The 13829-nt window shown below is 44.4% G+C and overlaps 1 protein-coding gene across 4 annotated transcripts in view; it reads right to left on the bottom strand.

Moving 5' to 3' along the window:
- Positions 1-301: 301 nt before the first annotated feature.
- Positions 302-13829, bottom strand: part of pde4ba (phosphodiesterase 4B, cAMP-specific a) — a 132898-nt gene continuing 119370 nt past the window's right edge. For 3 of the 4 annotated variants that reach the window (XM_068589577.1, XM_068589578.1, XM_068589579.1), the window contains 8 exons: positions 8591-8684; positions 5230-5516; positions 4963-5127; positions 4232-4331; positions 3940-4094; positions 3728-3850; positions 2972-3154; positions 302-2878 (listed from right to left, as the gene is read on the bottom strand). In XM_068589577.1, coding sequence (XP_068445678.1) covers positions 2447-2878; positions 2972-3154; positions 3728-3850; positions 3940-4094; positions 4232-4331; positions 4963-5127; positions 5230-5516; positions 8591-8684 — 1539 coding nt within the window. In that variant the 3' untranslated portion in view covers positions 302-2446. Of the gene's footprint in view, positions 2879-2971; positions 3155-3727; positions 3851-3939; positions 4095-4231; positions 4332-4962; positions 5128-5229; positions 5517-8590; positions 8685-9569; positions 9922-13829 lie in introns of those variants that run through there. The other variant, XM_068589580.1, reaches the window with a different exon arrangement.

Consider the following 13829-nt stretch of genomic DNA (forward strand, 5'->3'; position numbering starts at 1 on the left):
ACTTACATTTTGAGCAATGCAAACAAAGAAATTCAGAAATTAATTAATGCCAAAGTGAAAACATTTTTGGTTTAATATTCATGCATAATAAGCTTAATATTATGTTTATCAAATAAAAAAAAAGGCTATTTTGGAGTTACAAGGTTCTAATATGACAACAACAACATTTCTCTTTAGCTGCTGCTCTGCTGGGCACTCAAAATATTGTGCAGATATATACTCATATATATATATATATATATATATATATATATATATATATATATATATATATATATATATATATATTACACATATAAAAAGACTCTAATTCAGAGCCTTCTACACATTAGACACCACCACTTCCAGGTAATGCAAGTGCATATAAATTAAAATAGATTTTACACTGAACCAGTATTTCTTATTTACAAACTTAAAGTATAGAATAAATACACACTGTTATAAACAGCAAAAAGGACCGACTTGAGCTCCTAGCAACAAACAGTAGAGACAAAGGCGTGGAGTGATGGGGGTAAGGCTTGATGACAAAGTCAACACATCCAAACACACACACACACACACAAATACAAAACCTTCCATACATACATACTGCACACAAACGATTGCCACTTATGCATGCTGGGGTGAAATTAGATGAAGTACCTTTGAGTATATCAGTAAACCAATATGAAAATGGGAAAAATGTGGTTATGGATTGCTAAAACACCCTTTAAAAATATAGTTGTGGAAATTGTGAGGTCGGCACACCATTTTAAAACTATTTTCAGAAGCAAAAATAGGTTTTGTTTTAAAACTAGAGCACCTAATTATTGTTCTATTTTTATAAAGCCATACTGAATCCGGCAGTTCTACCGGGTTCTAATCACCCGACTGTCCTCGAAACCCAACACAGTCGTTGGGTGGACGGGGGGAATTGACGTCAATGAGCTGAGGCGGCACGAGAGTGATTTCTTTCGTGCCGAGGACGAAATAGCTGGCCTGATTGTTTTGGGGGGCGGGTCTATGGAGCCCAGAAGGGTTTGTCAACCATGTGAATAGTGATGCTGATGAGGGTCCGAGAGCGCCTTTCAGGCAGCCGTAAGAGGACCTTTAATCATCTGGTCTGGGCTCTGATTGCAGCGCGGCAGAGGGGCGTCACATCAGAAGGGTCCGGGGTCAGGACCTGTTCCATATGACGGGATTATTAAGACTGCCGCATACCTGTGGGCTAAAAATAGACATTTTGTCCTCGGTAGACTTCATTTCTGACCGTATTTTAGATCTAGGCAGAAGCTTGGTGTCATGGGCTTTTTGCTTTTAGCGCTGCTTATATTTCTGCTGATTTTATCTGGTGTCCGATGGAAGGTTATCAGGGTTTGAACTTGCATAACCTATTGTACAAATTGTACAAATCAATTGTCCCATTGATTTTACACTGGCATTTTAGAGGGAGTATCTGACCCCACGCTCGCAAGTGCAGGATTCCATATCCAGGGTTGAACATGTTGCATTTGAAGTCAGGTTTTGGTGTGAAAAGGGAGGAAGCCCCAAATGGTCTCCAGACCGTTACAATGAGAAAGAGAAAAGAGGATGTAGAAAGAGATGGAGCATGAAAACATATGGTGCATTTCAGTGTGACAATCGTTGACCGACGTCTGAAACAACGCAACATGTAACGAGAACCATGAGTGAACATAAGCGTTTGAAATCCACAACATATTGTGCTCGGGTTGAAAAACAAATGTGACAAAAAAATGTGCGTATAATTTGTGTGTTCATGTTTCTCTATTCAGATGAGTTTGTCCAAGAGTTGTTTGTCGACGTTTGTTTGGATTTCTCTATTGCCCAATACATGGAAGACTGTTCTCTTTGTAACATACAAAAAAGAGTTTGCTCTTTCAGATAAGAAACAAAAAAACATTTCACAGACATACTAGAGTGTTCAATAAATAAAAAACTATTATAAAGACAATAGTAAAAAAGGCACACGAAAGTCCTTTGACAAATGGTACAGGAAAAAAGTAAACACTTTCTCTTGCTATACAAATGTGTCCCCATCAGTAGATCTTATTCTATGCTACTTCTAGATCATAACATATTTGTAAAAAAAAAAAAAAAAGGTACAAAACGTCTCTCAGTAGTGTCAATGTCCATTTAATGCCAGTCCAGAAAAGGAAAGTAATCATTTCCCAAACTGGCCAAAAATCCTTCAAGTTCCACCCTCAGTCTCGCCTGTCCATCAAGACTAAAATGTTCGCAGTAATTATTTCCTGAGAACTCTGAAGCCGCCTCACCGAAACTGTCCGTCCGTGTCTAGCTTCAAACACCCAAGTGCAAGACGCCTCCTGTGCGGGACCTAACTAAGCCCTTGCTTCTGTGGGCTTATTACAAAGCACAGCTGCAAAAGGAGTTCCCCTCTTTTGCCAAAAACTTTCAAATCACCGCGTGAGCCCGACGATGGAAAGCCCTATGTGTCTGTGGGCGACGCCTCGTGGGTCACGATCTCTATTGCTGGCTCCATCATGAGGCCTTCCTCCAGCTCGTGACCGTCCAAATAGTCCAGGGGAGGAGAACGAGAATCCCCGAGACTGTCCTCCTCCTCTTCCAACTCTTCCTCGTCGTCCTCCTCGCCGTCGCCGTCTTTCTCTATCCCGTCCAGGTCCTCCTCCTCCAAGGTGAGCTCAAACTGAAACTTCTCCCCGCCTCCCTGCACTCCGGTCCCCCCGCCGTGTCCGTGCGGGCCCTGGTCGTAGAAGGGCGGGGAGGGACTCTGGGGGATCATACTTTGGTACCAGTTCCTGTTGTCCTCCAGCGTGTCCAGGATGTCCTGGGCGTCGGGGTGAACCAGATCGGCCCAGGTCTCCCACAGAGGGTGCACGATGTAGTCGATGAATCCCACCTGGAAAGGAGTCAGGAGAATATTTTAATTCATCGGTATATATAATGCACATATGATACGCGCATTTCTTTCTATATGTCCTTTGTTGCCTACCTGGCTCTTCTCCACTGATGCTGTGTGTTTATCACACATAGGGCTGATCTCCATGCCCCTCTCCCTCTCTCGGTCTCCCTGGTGGAAGAACTCGTCCATTATCCGATCGGTCCACTGGCGATACAGCTCCAGGGACTTGGTGGGGTTGCTCAGGTCAGCACAGTGCACCATGTTACGCAGCACCTACAAATAATGCAGAACGGCAATTCATGAAATTTCATTCCCTGTGTTGGGGACATCATTTTCAGTTTGGGTTATTTCCCCAAAAAATCCCTAAATTTATCGGAGGATATTTAGAGATGCAAAGTGATGAATAATGAAGGTTAAATTATACTTTTAGAATGTAATTTATTAATCACTTCATACTTTACTTTACCAAATACGTTTTTTAAAATGTTTTTAGAGGGAATCCTAAGAAAATAAAAACTGTATTCTTCTTTTTTTCTTCTTTTTTGAGCATGAGTAAAACCTGGAAACGACAAGCATCTCCAATGTACAATCAAACATGGTAAGAACAATACAGCCAAGTGTGGTAGATTACTTAATTAGATTGACGAGAAGTTAGATTTTCTTTAAATTTACGGCTAATTCTATAATGTTATGTGCTAATGTAATCTGTGTTATAAAAGGAGCTCAGTTTATACAACAGTCTAATGAAGGAGAAATCCAAGAAAGACCGTTAGAGGGGAAGTGTAGAGGGGGCACTTCAAGGTAAAAAAAAAAAGATGGATGGAGTAGTAAGTTTTTGTTGCCTACCTGTATCCTGTCGGTGTAATTGTCCAGCAGCAGCACTCCAGAGCTCGTCACCTTCTTGGTCTCCACCATGGTCTTCAGATCAGCCAGCAGACTCATGTGTTTGGACATGTCCGTCGCCAAAACCTGAATAAAAGAGCGAGGTACTCCGCATCAGGACAATCTGGACAGGTTTAAATTAAGCAAAGCAGAGACTATGAATCAGGAGATCTTACCATGTCGATGACCATCTTGCGCAGGGACTGCCGTTGCTTCTTAGTGAGGTTCTGGAAGATATCACAGTTGTCTTCCTGTAGGAGCTTGAATCCCACAGCTAAGTGATGGTTCTCCAGCACCGACTCGTCGTTGTACATCAGTGCCAGCTCGGAGTCTGCCGTCGCATCAAAAAGAGATTTTAATATTTCAGTCTTTGTCACGACTTGATGTTGAATGCACCAATGTATATGTTTTTAAAGAAGGCAACAAATTAACTAGCTAAGTGCAGCGTTGAGTAATGTTTTAACTTACTGGTATTGATTAGGAATTGGTTTGAGACTCCAGGATGGTCAACATCATGGATAGCTGCAGCAAAGATGGCTGCTAGGATCTCAAGATCTGTGAAGACCGCCTGTGAAAGAGAGAAGGAGGCAAAAAAGAACATTAAACTAAAAAGAAGATAGAAAAAGCATCAGGAAGGACAAACGGATGCGTATTAATAACGAGTATGGTGGCGATAATGATCCAGCCCCAAGGTTTTACATGGCAACCTTCCAGACTAGATTTGCAGACAATATCAGATTTCTAACCTTAATTTGACCTAAATAAATGATGTTGTTTCAGTTCATTTCTTCAATTTAAGGAACAGAGCGAACAATCCAGCTCACATAATGCCAGAGAAGTATTGCTTTACATTTTTTTCCTCAACCAAATGACAATCTGTCTGCTTTTTACGTAAAACTTCACGGTGTCTGTGAGAAAATGCAGGGAAAGTCCAACCAATAAGACATGGAGGCACAAGTGTTGGAGGAAAGAGGGGAAGTTCCCAGAGTAAGGTAGGGAAAGATGATTCAATGGAAGGATGATGAGCTTTTCAAAAACCGGGGTGTGGCGACCTAAAAAAGTAGCACATGGGCTTATGTAAGAGCTCCCTTATTTCTGTGGATTCACACTGGTGCCCAAGTCACGGGCTCCATTTTGTACCTCAGGACAGGGTCTCGTTACATTACAGTATCAACACCTCTCTTTATAAAATAACTTACATCCAGGGCGGGAGTGGAGAGCAGGATGTGTGTGGACTGGGCGACGTCCGCAGCATGCAGGCTGTTATGGTAGGCCACATCCGAATGGTAGTGATCTTCCAATGTCATCATGTAGGCCACGAACGTATCCACGGGGATCTTAAATGTCTTTAACAGGTCTCGATCCTAGGAAAACAAACGACATCGTGATGTATTTAGCACCAAGCGTGGATCATTTGAGTATCGTGATGAAGTGAAGAAGGAAACAGAGAGCCAGACACTGCATACCTGGAAGATGGCATACATGATGCAGGTCAGAGGCCGGCTGTGGGAGTACTCGGACACGGTGAAGATGTTCAGACCCCACTTGTTGAGGTCCTCCAGCTCCTTGGACAGCAGCTCCTCCTTGTCGGTCTTGACACCGAAGCGCGAGATACTGCTGCCGGAGATCGACGGCCCGTGGGAGACCTTCTTGACTCCACTGATCTGCGTCATCAGCTGCTGCTTCTGCTGCTGCTTCTTCTTCTCTCGCGTCTTGGATGTCGGCGACGGCATCTCCACCTCATTCTGTTTGTCTAAAAGAGGGGCGAGAACAAAAAAAAAAGGGTCAACGTTGTGAGGAAGAAAAGGGTGAACATTTCCATTTGTCCTCATACAGCAATAAAAAAAACAAGTTCAATGCGTAGGCTGCCTGAGGACCCCCTATAGAATCATCTGCAGGGATTTATTGATTCAGTCATTCATTCATCATCTGGGCCTCGATTCATTGGTTCATTCATGCTGCCCTGTCCTCCGCCTGCAGTCTTTCTTTTTCCTCTTTTCGAAGCTCCTACTGTTCATTTGTCTCCGTCACTCTGCACTCTTTTCCCCTCGTCTCTCAGCGGGTGGCTCACATTTCATCTCTTGCTCTTTTCACTCTCATAGGTCAGTCCATTGACAGATTGGGAGCTGGGGCTCTTACACACTTAAGGCCGTTCCATAAAGACTGCCATTCAATAAGCAGCCGCATCTTTCACTCCTTTATCAAATCATTTAGCGGAGAGTGGGACTTTTAAGTCTATTCAAACACAATTGTTCTGGTCGCAAATAAGAAGTCCAACAATACACACAAAAACCAGCAATATTCCATTGAAAAGCGTTCATCTTCAAATAATCTCAGGAGAGCAGCCATGTTGCTTGGCCCCTGTGTTTACTGCAATCACAGTAGAATTGAATGACATTCTTCAGGGACTGGCTATCGGCACGAAATGTGAGCTGCTCACTCATCTGTCAAGCCTCAACTCATCGTTGGCCTATTAGCCTTCCCCTGTGGAGGGTTATTCAATTACCAGCTGTAATTCAAATAATCACTTTCCCTCTCCCGCGCTCTCTGTTTTCTCTGCTTTTCCGTCTCTGTCTCGCCTCTCTCCTCAGTCCTCCAGTGGTAATTGAGAATGGGCAATTAGGCGCTCTAAGACATGTGCTGCGTGGGAAACAAGGGAAAGAGCAATGTATTGCCCTCTAATTCATTACAATCCATCATTACCACCACCGCTGTGTTGTGTTTGTGTGTGTGTGGCCTATTAGAGACCAGATTGGGAGGCAGTCAAGTCTACATTTTCATTTTTTATTATTAACTGCGATATAAGTAAGTGCAAACTGTAAACGCAATGCACTCTGTTCCACAGTTGATTTGATGACAGTAATAAACTGCTCAGGTGGTTTTTTGGCACAGTTAACGTGATCCTGAGATCCATATTTCTCTCCTTACCCTTCATTTCCTTCTCTGTTTAGACACTGATTTACACAAATTCAAAATGAAGCAGCTGAAGTAAAAAACACGTCTGTTGCTCTGTTCTTCCTCTCCTTTTCTTCCTCTCCTTTTCTCTCTTCTCTTTCCTGCTGTTCCGTCACCTCCCACGTTTATTTCAATTTCTTTGTCATCCTCCTCCATATGCTCTTCTGGGAGAAACGCAGGTGCATGAGGGAGGGTGATTTTTTTTTTTTTGGACCATTTCCCCCCCTTAGTGTAATGCTGCCGGCCGATCAAAGGGAATTATGACATTATGCAGCTGTGCGAGGGGAAAGGCACACGTCAATAGCCAGCATGCTGTCGGCCAACAATCCTTCATGGAAAGTCCGAAATCCTGGTCTGTAATTGGCCGATGAGGAACTCTGGGATCTTTATTTATCCAGGCCCCATCACTGTTTCATCAGTTAGGAAATCTGCCTTACCATCAGCTGAAAATGTAAAACCCAGTAGATCGACTACAAGAATAATCTGATTGTGGTGTGGATCTCGGGTTGACCTCTTCAGAACCAGACATATGGCAGGAAAGTTTTTCTGAGCCTGAATGGATCCTTCTTTTAGTCTAATCTTAATAGATGGAAGGATTAAACAGCACAGCTGGTCAGTTGAGGCCAAAGCAGGCCAGCTGCGCTGCGTGCCACCCTCCCACTTTTCATTAGTATTCACTTGTTTGTTCATTACATGGCCAGCAGGGTAATCCTGCTTTCTTTATCAAAGCGATATGCATCTCTATCTGGATTCTTAGGGCAGTGAGATGGGGAGCAAGAGATGGAGAGGCAACAAGGTGTACCTGCTGACAAAGATGCATTAAGACTGAGATGAGTCACCAAATCTGCCGAGCTCATCTTACCGCCAGCAAAGGGGGTTCCTCAGTCTGAACCTCTATATTCCCTCTCACTGCAGTCGGCTCCTCCCTCGCTTGCTTTTTCCTCGGGTCTCTCCTCAAACCCTCCCCTCACTCTCCATGATCCAGCGGTGAGGGATCCGTCAACAATCCAACACTGGCTCAGGATGCCAATCGATTCTCTATAAATAGTCTTAACAACCTTGAAGTGCATACTGTCTGCCTTCAAGTATCCTCTTTGTTTGTCACTCTATATGTCTTTGAACCCATTTCCCTGCCTATCAACTTTGTGCATCAGTCCTCTAGATATCATCAAGGTTCTATACGGAAATGTCACATTTATCAAAAGCCAACTTTGAACCCATTTTTAGAAATTGATTGATTGTCACTTGTGCTGTTTTACATTATTTCCCCCCCACAGTGACTTAAACATGTGGTTTGCTACCAGACTCATGAAACAATTTGTGCACTCCAAAAGAGATATTTACTGTATGTTTACGATCGCCATCTATTCTCAGATCCCGAATGTGCAACCCAAGCTGACAGCATCCAGTTCCAATCCACTTGCTCTGATTCTGGCTAACGAGCTCCCATGTCAGTCAAACAGCTTTTTTTTTATTTTTATTTTTTTACAATAGCAAGCCACCTTAAAGACTCCTTTTTCTCTTGATTATTAATGAAATGCACATTTCTTACTTCAATTTTTCTGGCCAATTTGAGCCCGATGCCACAAACATCTAGACAAAGCTTCATGGCGCAGTGTTTTATGGTACGCCCCCACAGAAAGGCCTGCAAGAGCAACTTGCACAGCAACATCATGTACTGAACCTCCAGTGCGGCAAAACAGAAAAGTGTAGATCTGAGTGAGGCACTAAATATTGTGTATATTTGTATTTTGGTCATTTATTTGTATGATTGGATTAAAGCCTTTTGTTATTCAGTGTGGATTATTAAAACCCACATTTGTGGATTTATCAGTGTGATTTTGAGTGCATGTACACACAACTTGTATTTACCTAGGAAGGTGTTGGAGATGAATTCAGAAACCTGATTCCCAGACCGACTCATCTCAGATAGGTGCGTCAACTCCCGATTCAACATTCTCTTGAACTGCAAGAGAGAAAGAGGAAGAGGAGGAGGGGGGAGAGAAAAACATGTCGTCAGTTTCCACTGAGGGAAAACCTGGAAGAAACGATGGCAAATGATAACGTGGAAAATTCAGCAGTATATACCACCAGCTCTACAAAATGATATTATAACAGTGTGGAATCTAGAGAGAGGAGAGGGTGGGGGACATTTTATTACCCCTCACATTTTCCCTGAAATCAATTAGGGTGCGGATAATTATTTGTTTTACCAGTGTGGAAGCCATCACCTTTTAATACCCCTCAATTCACCCGACAACCAATTTACAGTTTTAATACACTGAATCCCATTTCTTGGGGCCCATTTAGCTGTTTAATTTGCGTCAGTGTGCAAGAATTTCTATAATGTCAACAGGAAAATGTGCACACTGTTGCCTGCATTCATCTTTCTGCCAACAAATTACAATTTTCATGAAGTTTCCGATCATCATGAACCGTGTTAAATAGGTGAAATAGTTCTGCGAGGCTGAAGCGTTTAACAGTACACGGAGACCCAGGCACTGCAGTATAGTAGCTGCTTATGACAGACTGATGCATGCGCGTGCACACACACACACACACACACACACACACAGGCTAACACACACATACAGACACACAGAGCTCTGCAGAGGGCTCAAGATGGAGCCTGAGCCACAAAACAGCATTCTGTCAGACCACCATCACCACGATGGAAATAACTTTTGCTGCCGTTGGGATAATGCGGTAATCTGAAAAGCTCCACGAAAATCATTATTAAAATGCTGAATATGTTTTGGGACGTGCCCCCTAATGCAACAGAAACACAGCTCAGCGTGGGAATGAAATGGGTGCGTTATCCCAACACGCGAGGTAAATAAGCGCCACACACCTTAATGTAACCCCAAGACACCGACAGCAGGTAATTAGCTTCAGGCATTTTGGACCCCGTTTTCTCGTTCCTACACAAAGCCAGAACTGTAATCCAATGGGGGGGGGGAAAAATAGAGGGAGGCGAACAGGATTCTTTCAGCGCCAAAAAAGGACAAAAGATTCCTTCTTCTCCTCTCGTGATTCTCTTCTCAGCGGCTAAGAGAGCAGCTTGATGACGGCTCGCTCTCAATCCCAGCAGCAGAAAAAAAGGGCCAGCTTTGAGTCTCCATGCCCGGGGATGGACGCAAGGATAAATGGATGCCGGGAAAAGGGTCGACGCGGTGTAGCGAGGCCAGGAGAGGAGGCGGAGGATCCGGTGGCTGGAGCGGCGGCAGAAGCTGAAGCCGAGAGCTGGGGACTCTCGGTGCACTGATGAATTATAGAGAGGCGAGGAAGGGAGGAGGGGAAAATGACAACGATGGAGACAGGAGAAGGAGGAGGAGGAGGAGGGAGTGAGGCATCGATGTTCATCTGACTGGAGGGGGGGTTCCTCCACTGGATTTGTCTTGCTCTGCTGCGCTCACGCCCCCTCCTGCCCTGCTTCTCTCTCTCTCTCCGTCTCTTTTTTAGTTCCCTCCCTCCTCCGTCTCTCTCTCTTTCCCCTGCCGTAGTCTGCCAGCCCCAGCAACACGCTCGATTCAGAACACATGATTTGACAGAAAGTGGGGGGAGCCCTAATTCCAGTTTGGCATATATACGTTATATACATGAGGGTGCCAAGGGATGTTTGAGTGAATATCCACGCTTGGATTCGAGACGTAACATTTCCGCTCTTCTCCTGTTTTCCAGCCCTGCAAACACTGCATATACATCCCATCCTCTTCAATTTCCCGGCCACTGCATTTTGATGAAGTCAGCCATTGTGAAGGAATGCCATGCAGCCATACAGCTATGCCCTCCCTCTACAACACAGAGCGCGGTTTAAAGAGTGTAAATGCACATCGACTGTACTCCATTATCACCTTCTTCTGTTGTCTCCTGACATCCCGAGCACTGCGGCCATTATCCGCATCCCATAATGATACTAGATGCTATCAGGGTGTCTGTGGAAAGCTAGGCTCAACAACCCAGAGTGGAAAGGAGAAAGGGAAAAAAACAAGAAAAAGGAGCGATGGGAGATAATTGCATCCTTCCCCAATTTATGTGACAACAGCTCACGTTTTTCCTCTCTCGGCCTGTAAGTAAGTGTGTGTGTGCCAATTACCAGCACACTGCTACGCCATGGCAACAGCATCAGGCAGCCAGGGCTGTTTTGAAAGGAGGAAAAGGGAAGAGAAGAGAGGAGAGGAGAGGCTTCCCCTTTCCCTTCCCAGGCAGACATGTGCTGAGCTGTCACGAGGACACACCACACACATCGCCTCTGCTGGCATCCCCCCTCCCCTCCTCTGCTCTCCTCTCCCTCACTCTCCACCACTTACATGTCAATTTCTCTCTCGGCTGCCACTTGCCAACACAGTCATCTATCTCTCTGTCTGTCTGCCTCGCTGGCAGAGTCAATGGGCTGTCCTTGGAGCAGGTGTTGATGCTGCTGCAGCGTACAAGGCCGGGGCCACCTGACTGGAATGCACCGTTACCTCCGTGCCCGCTGGCCGATACTCGACGGCTGCGTTTGGGATTTTTTTTTGTTGTTGTCACGACTGTTGGTGAAACCCCTCGAGGGCGGCTGCAAGGCGACGCTAATGAGAACACATCCGTATAGTTCTCGTCGCTTCAGAAGCCGATCCACGGGAAACTGTAAACAGAAGTTCCCGGAGAATCTCGCAGTCTCATGTGTTTGTGTGCGTGTACGAGTTCGGAAAAAGATGAGGGGGAGATCAAAGCTTCCCTGAGAGGATCCCGGATTATCCTCCCACTGAGGGAAAGAACCAGAAGCAGGGAGGTGGGAAGCAGGAAATGAAGTAAAAAAAAGAAGAAGAGAGAAACCGAGGAGGCAGCTCTTTATGTAACAGCTCACTGCATAATATATAAAGAAACCTGAAATAACAGCGGGGGATGTCTCTCTGCAATGTGGTGAAGAGCTACGCTTCCCCAGAGGCAGGGAGAAATGCCTCAGTGCACACACACACACACACACACACACACACACACACACACACACACACACACACACACGCACACAAATGCTATTATCAACATTTAAGCACAGTTGATGCCGACTTTTCACATGTTTTACACTCTAATGCCCATGCTTCTGTATGATTGTGTTATCGGTGTTGTGTAGTTGATTTATTCTTCATTCAGGGGAATCCTCTTTATCTCCTGCTGACATTGAGCTGCTGGAGGAATATTAGCCTCATGGAGCTCTGAGGGCATCTCTTTCCAACGTACTGTATATCTATTGTTTGACCCATTTGCTTCTTCCCATCCTCAAGTGTCTCTTGTTGTTGTTTTGTCAACAATTTTACTGTTTTGAACCTATCGTGGTACCTTATTTCTAAATGTCCACTGTTGGAAATGCTTTAAATTACTACACTGGTCCAGTGAGGCCTGCATCATGAGCCTGTAGCATCTAAATGATTTGTTTTGAAATAACTTCCATCTGGACTGGTTCACTTTGAAGTTGTGCCTTTGGGCCACTAGTGGGCGCACTGCGCTCTGACTGCGTAGCTCAGCCTGCTTAGAGAGTGTTGACCTCTTAACCCTACAGCAACAGAAGTGCTGGATGAACCTGAATAAATCCAATTTTACTATGCAAACACATGTTATGAGGAAGTCTTCACAAATGATGGAAGTGTGACAGTTTTGAAGAAAAAAGTGAATTACACAATGAGGTTTCACCATCGTTATTATCAATTTATCAAGATAATCACATCTTTACACTATGCAGTTTAGCTGACTTGTGCAATATTTCCTTCTACACCAGAACACTTGCAGAGCTTGTGGTTTAATTTTAGCAAAGATATGACGCAGGCTGGTAACTTCAATGCAATGAAAAATACCCACAGTGACGTAGCTCGGTAGAGATCAGGGAACCTGCCTACGTACGGGCCGGACGTTGGTAGGAAGCTACAGACAGCCTCTCTTTTCCTCGCACTCACTCACGCTAGTGTGTGTCTGCATGAGAACGAGTGTATCCATGTGTCTCTGATGTTTAAAACAAAAGTAACTGTCGGCTTTAAGAACCAGAGACAACTAAGTGAGGGAGAGAATAAAGTAAGGAAGCAATTTCTCAGCTGAGCGGCTCACTCGCATCACTCCCAGCTGTTCAAGGCCTGAGAGTCAGATGTGGTGGGCTACACACACACCATTGCTGGCCGGAGGAGAACAGTAAGCAGGCTGCGCAGCTACGCTTGCTTAAGCTCTGGTTGCTTCGAAAGCAGAAGCACCCCCATGCACGATACCACAGAGGCAGTATTACACCAACAAATCAGGCACTTTTGAATCAACAAAACCTCTACTGCATTATCCAACACTGAAATTGAATGCACACATCACCTTGCTGTGCCTAAGGTCACTCAAATCCATGGTCTTTTTGCTCATTACCTCGATTGCTTTCCTCTTTTTAGACGTCACTATAGACTCTTTTCTTGCTTTGGGCTCTACAGGCCTGCTTTCCAACAGCAGCTACACAGTTGAACTACGTAACTATTACTATCGCTTATCGGTCACTCAACAGCCTGGGATGAAATCAGTTTAACATTGGAGAACATAACCGCAGCTGTCACAAGGACAGATCCAGAAGCTCATGCAATGAGACGTTACAACAAATCCATCGTTATCTTTCTATGAATCAAGAGATAGTTTTGAGAATGTCTGTATTTTACTTCAGTCTCCACACACTGGGAGAAATGTTTGAGTAATTCCACAAACTAAAGTAGTAACTGGACACAAAGACAAGTGAAAAATCCCAAAACATAGGATGGCATGTCTCTCGGTGTCTTACAATACAACATGTGAAGCAATGCAATGACCTGCACCACTGCCTCTTGCATGAAGCAGTGAAAGTACAAACATCAACAAGTAAAAAAAGACATCGCTCTTAACATTTTAAATATACATGTATGTATTAAACAGCAACAACAAGTCAACATCACATGCTTTGAAAAGGAATACGATCCCAAAGCACACATTCAGCACCCGCAGCAGTAAAATGTGTTTAAATTCCTCTGACGATGAGGACCATGAACACCACCAAAGCTCACAAAGGAGCAAGTGAAACTTTGTGAAATTCACAGCATGTTAAACGAGCCACAGGAGAAGTGTGGCACTCAACTGTCCT

This window comes from Clinocottus analis, unplaced genomic scaffold (assembly GCF_023055335.1).
Source record: "Clinocottus analis isolate CAN_PGR_092001 unplaced genomic scaffold, fCliAna1.0.p SCAF_23, whole genome shotgun sequence".
In the NCBI taxonomy this organism is placed as follows: Eukaryota; Metazoa; Chordata; class Actinopteri; order Perciformes; family Cottidae; genus Clinocottus; species Clinocottus analis.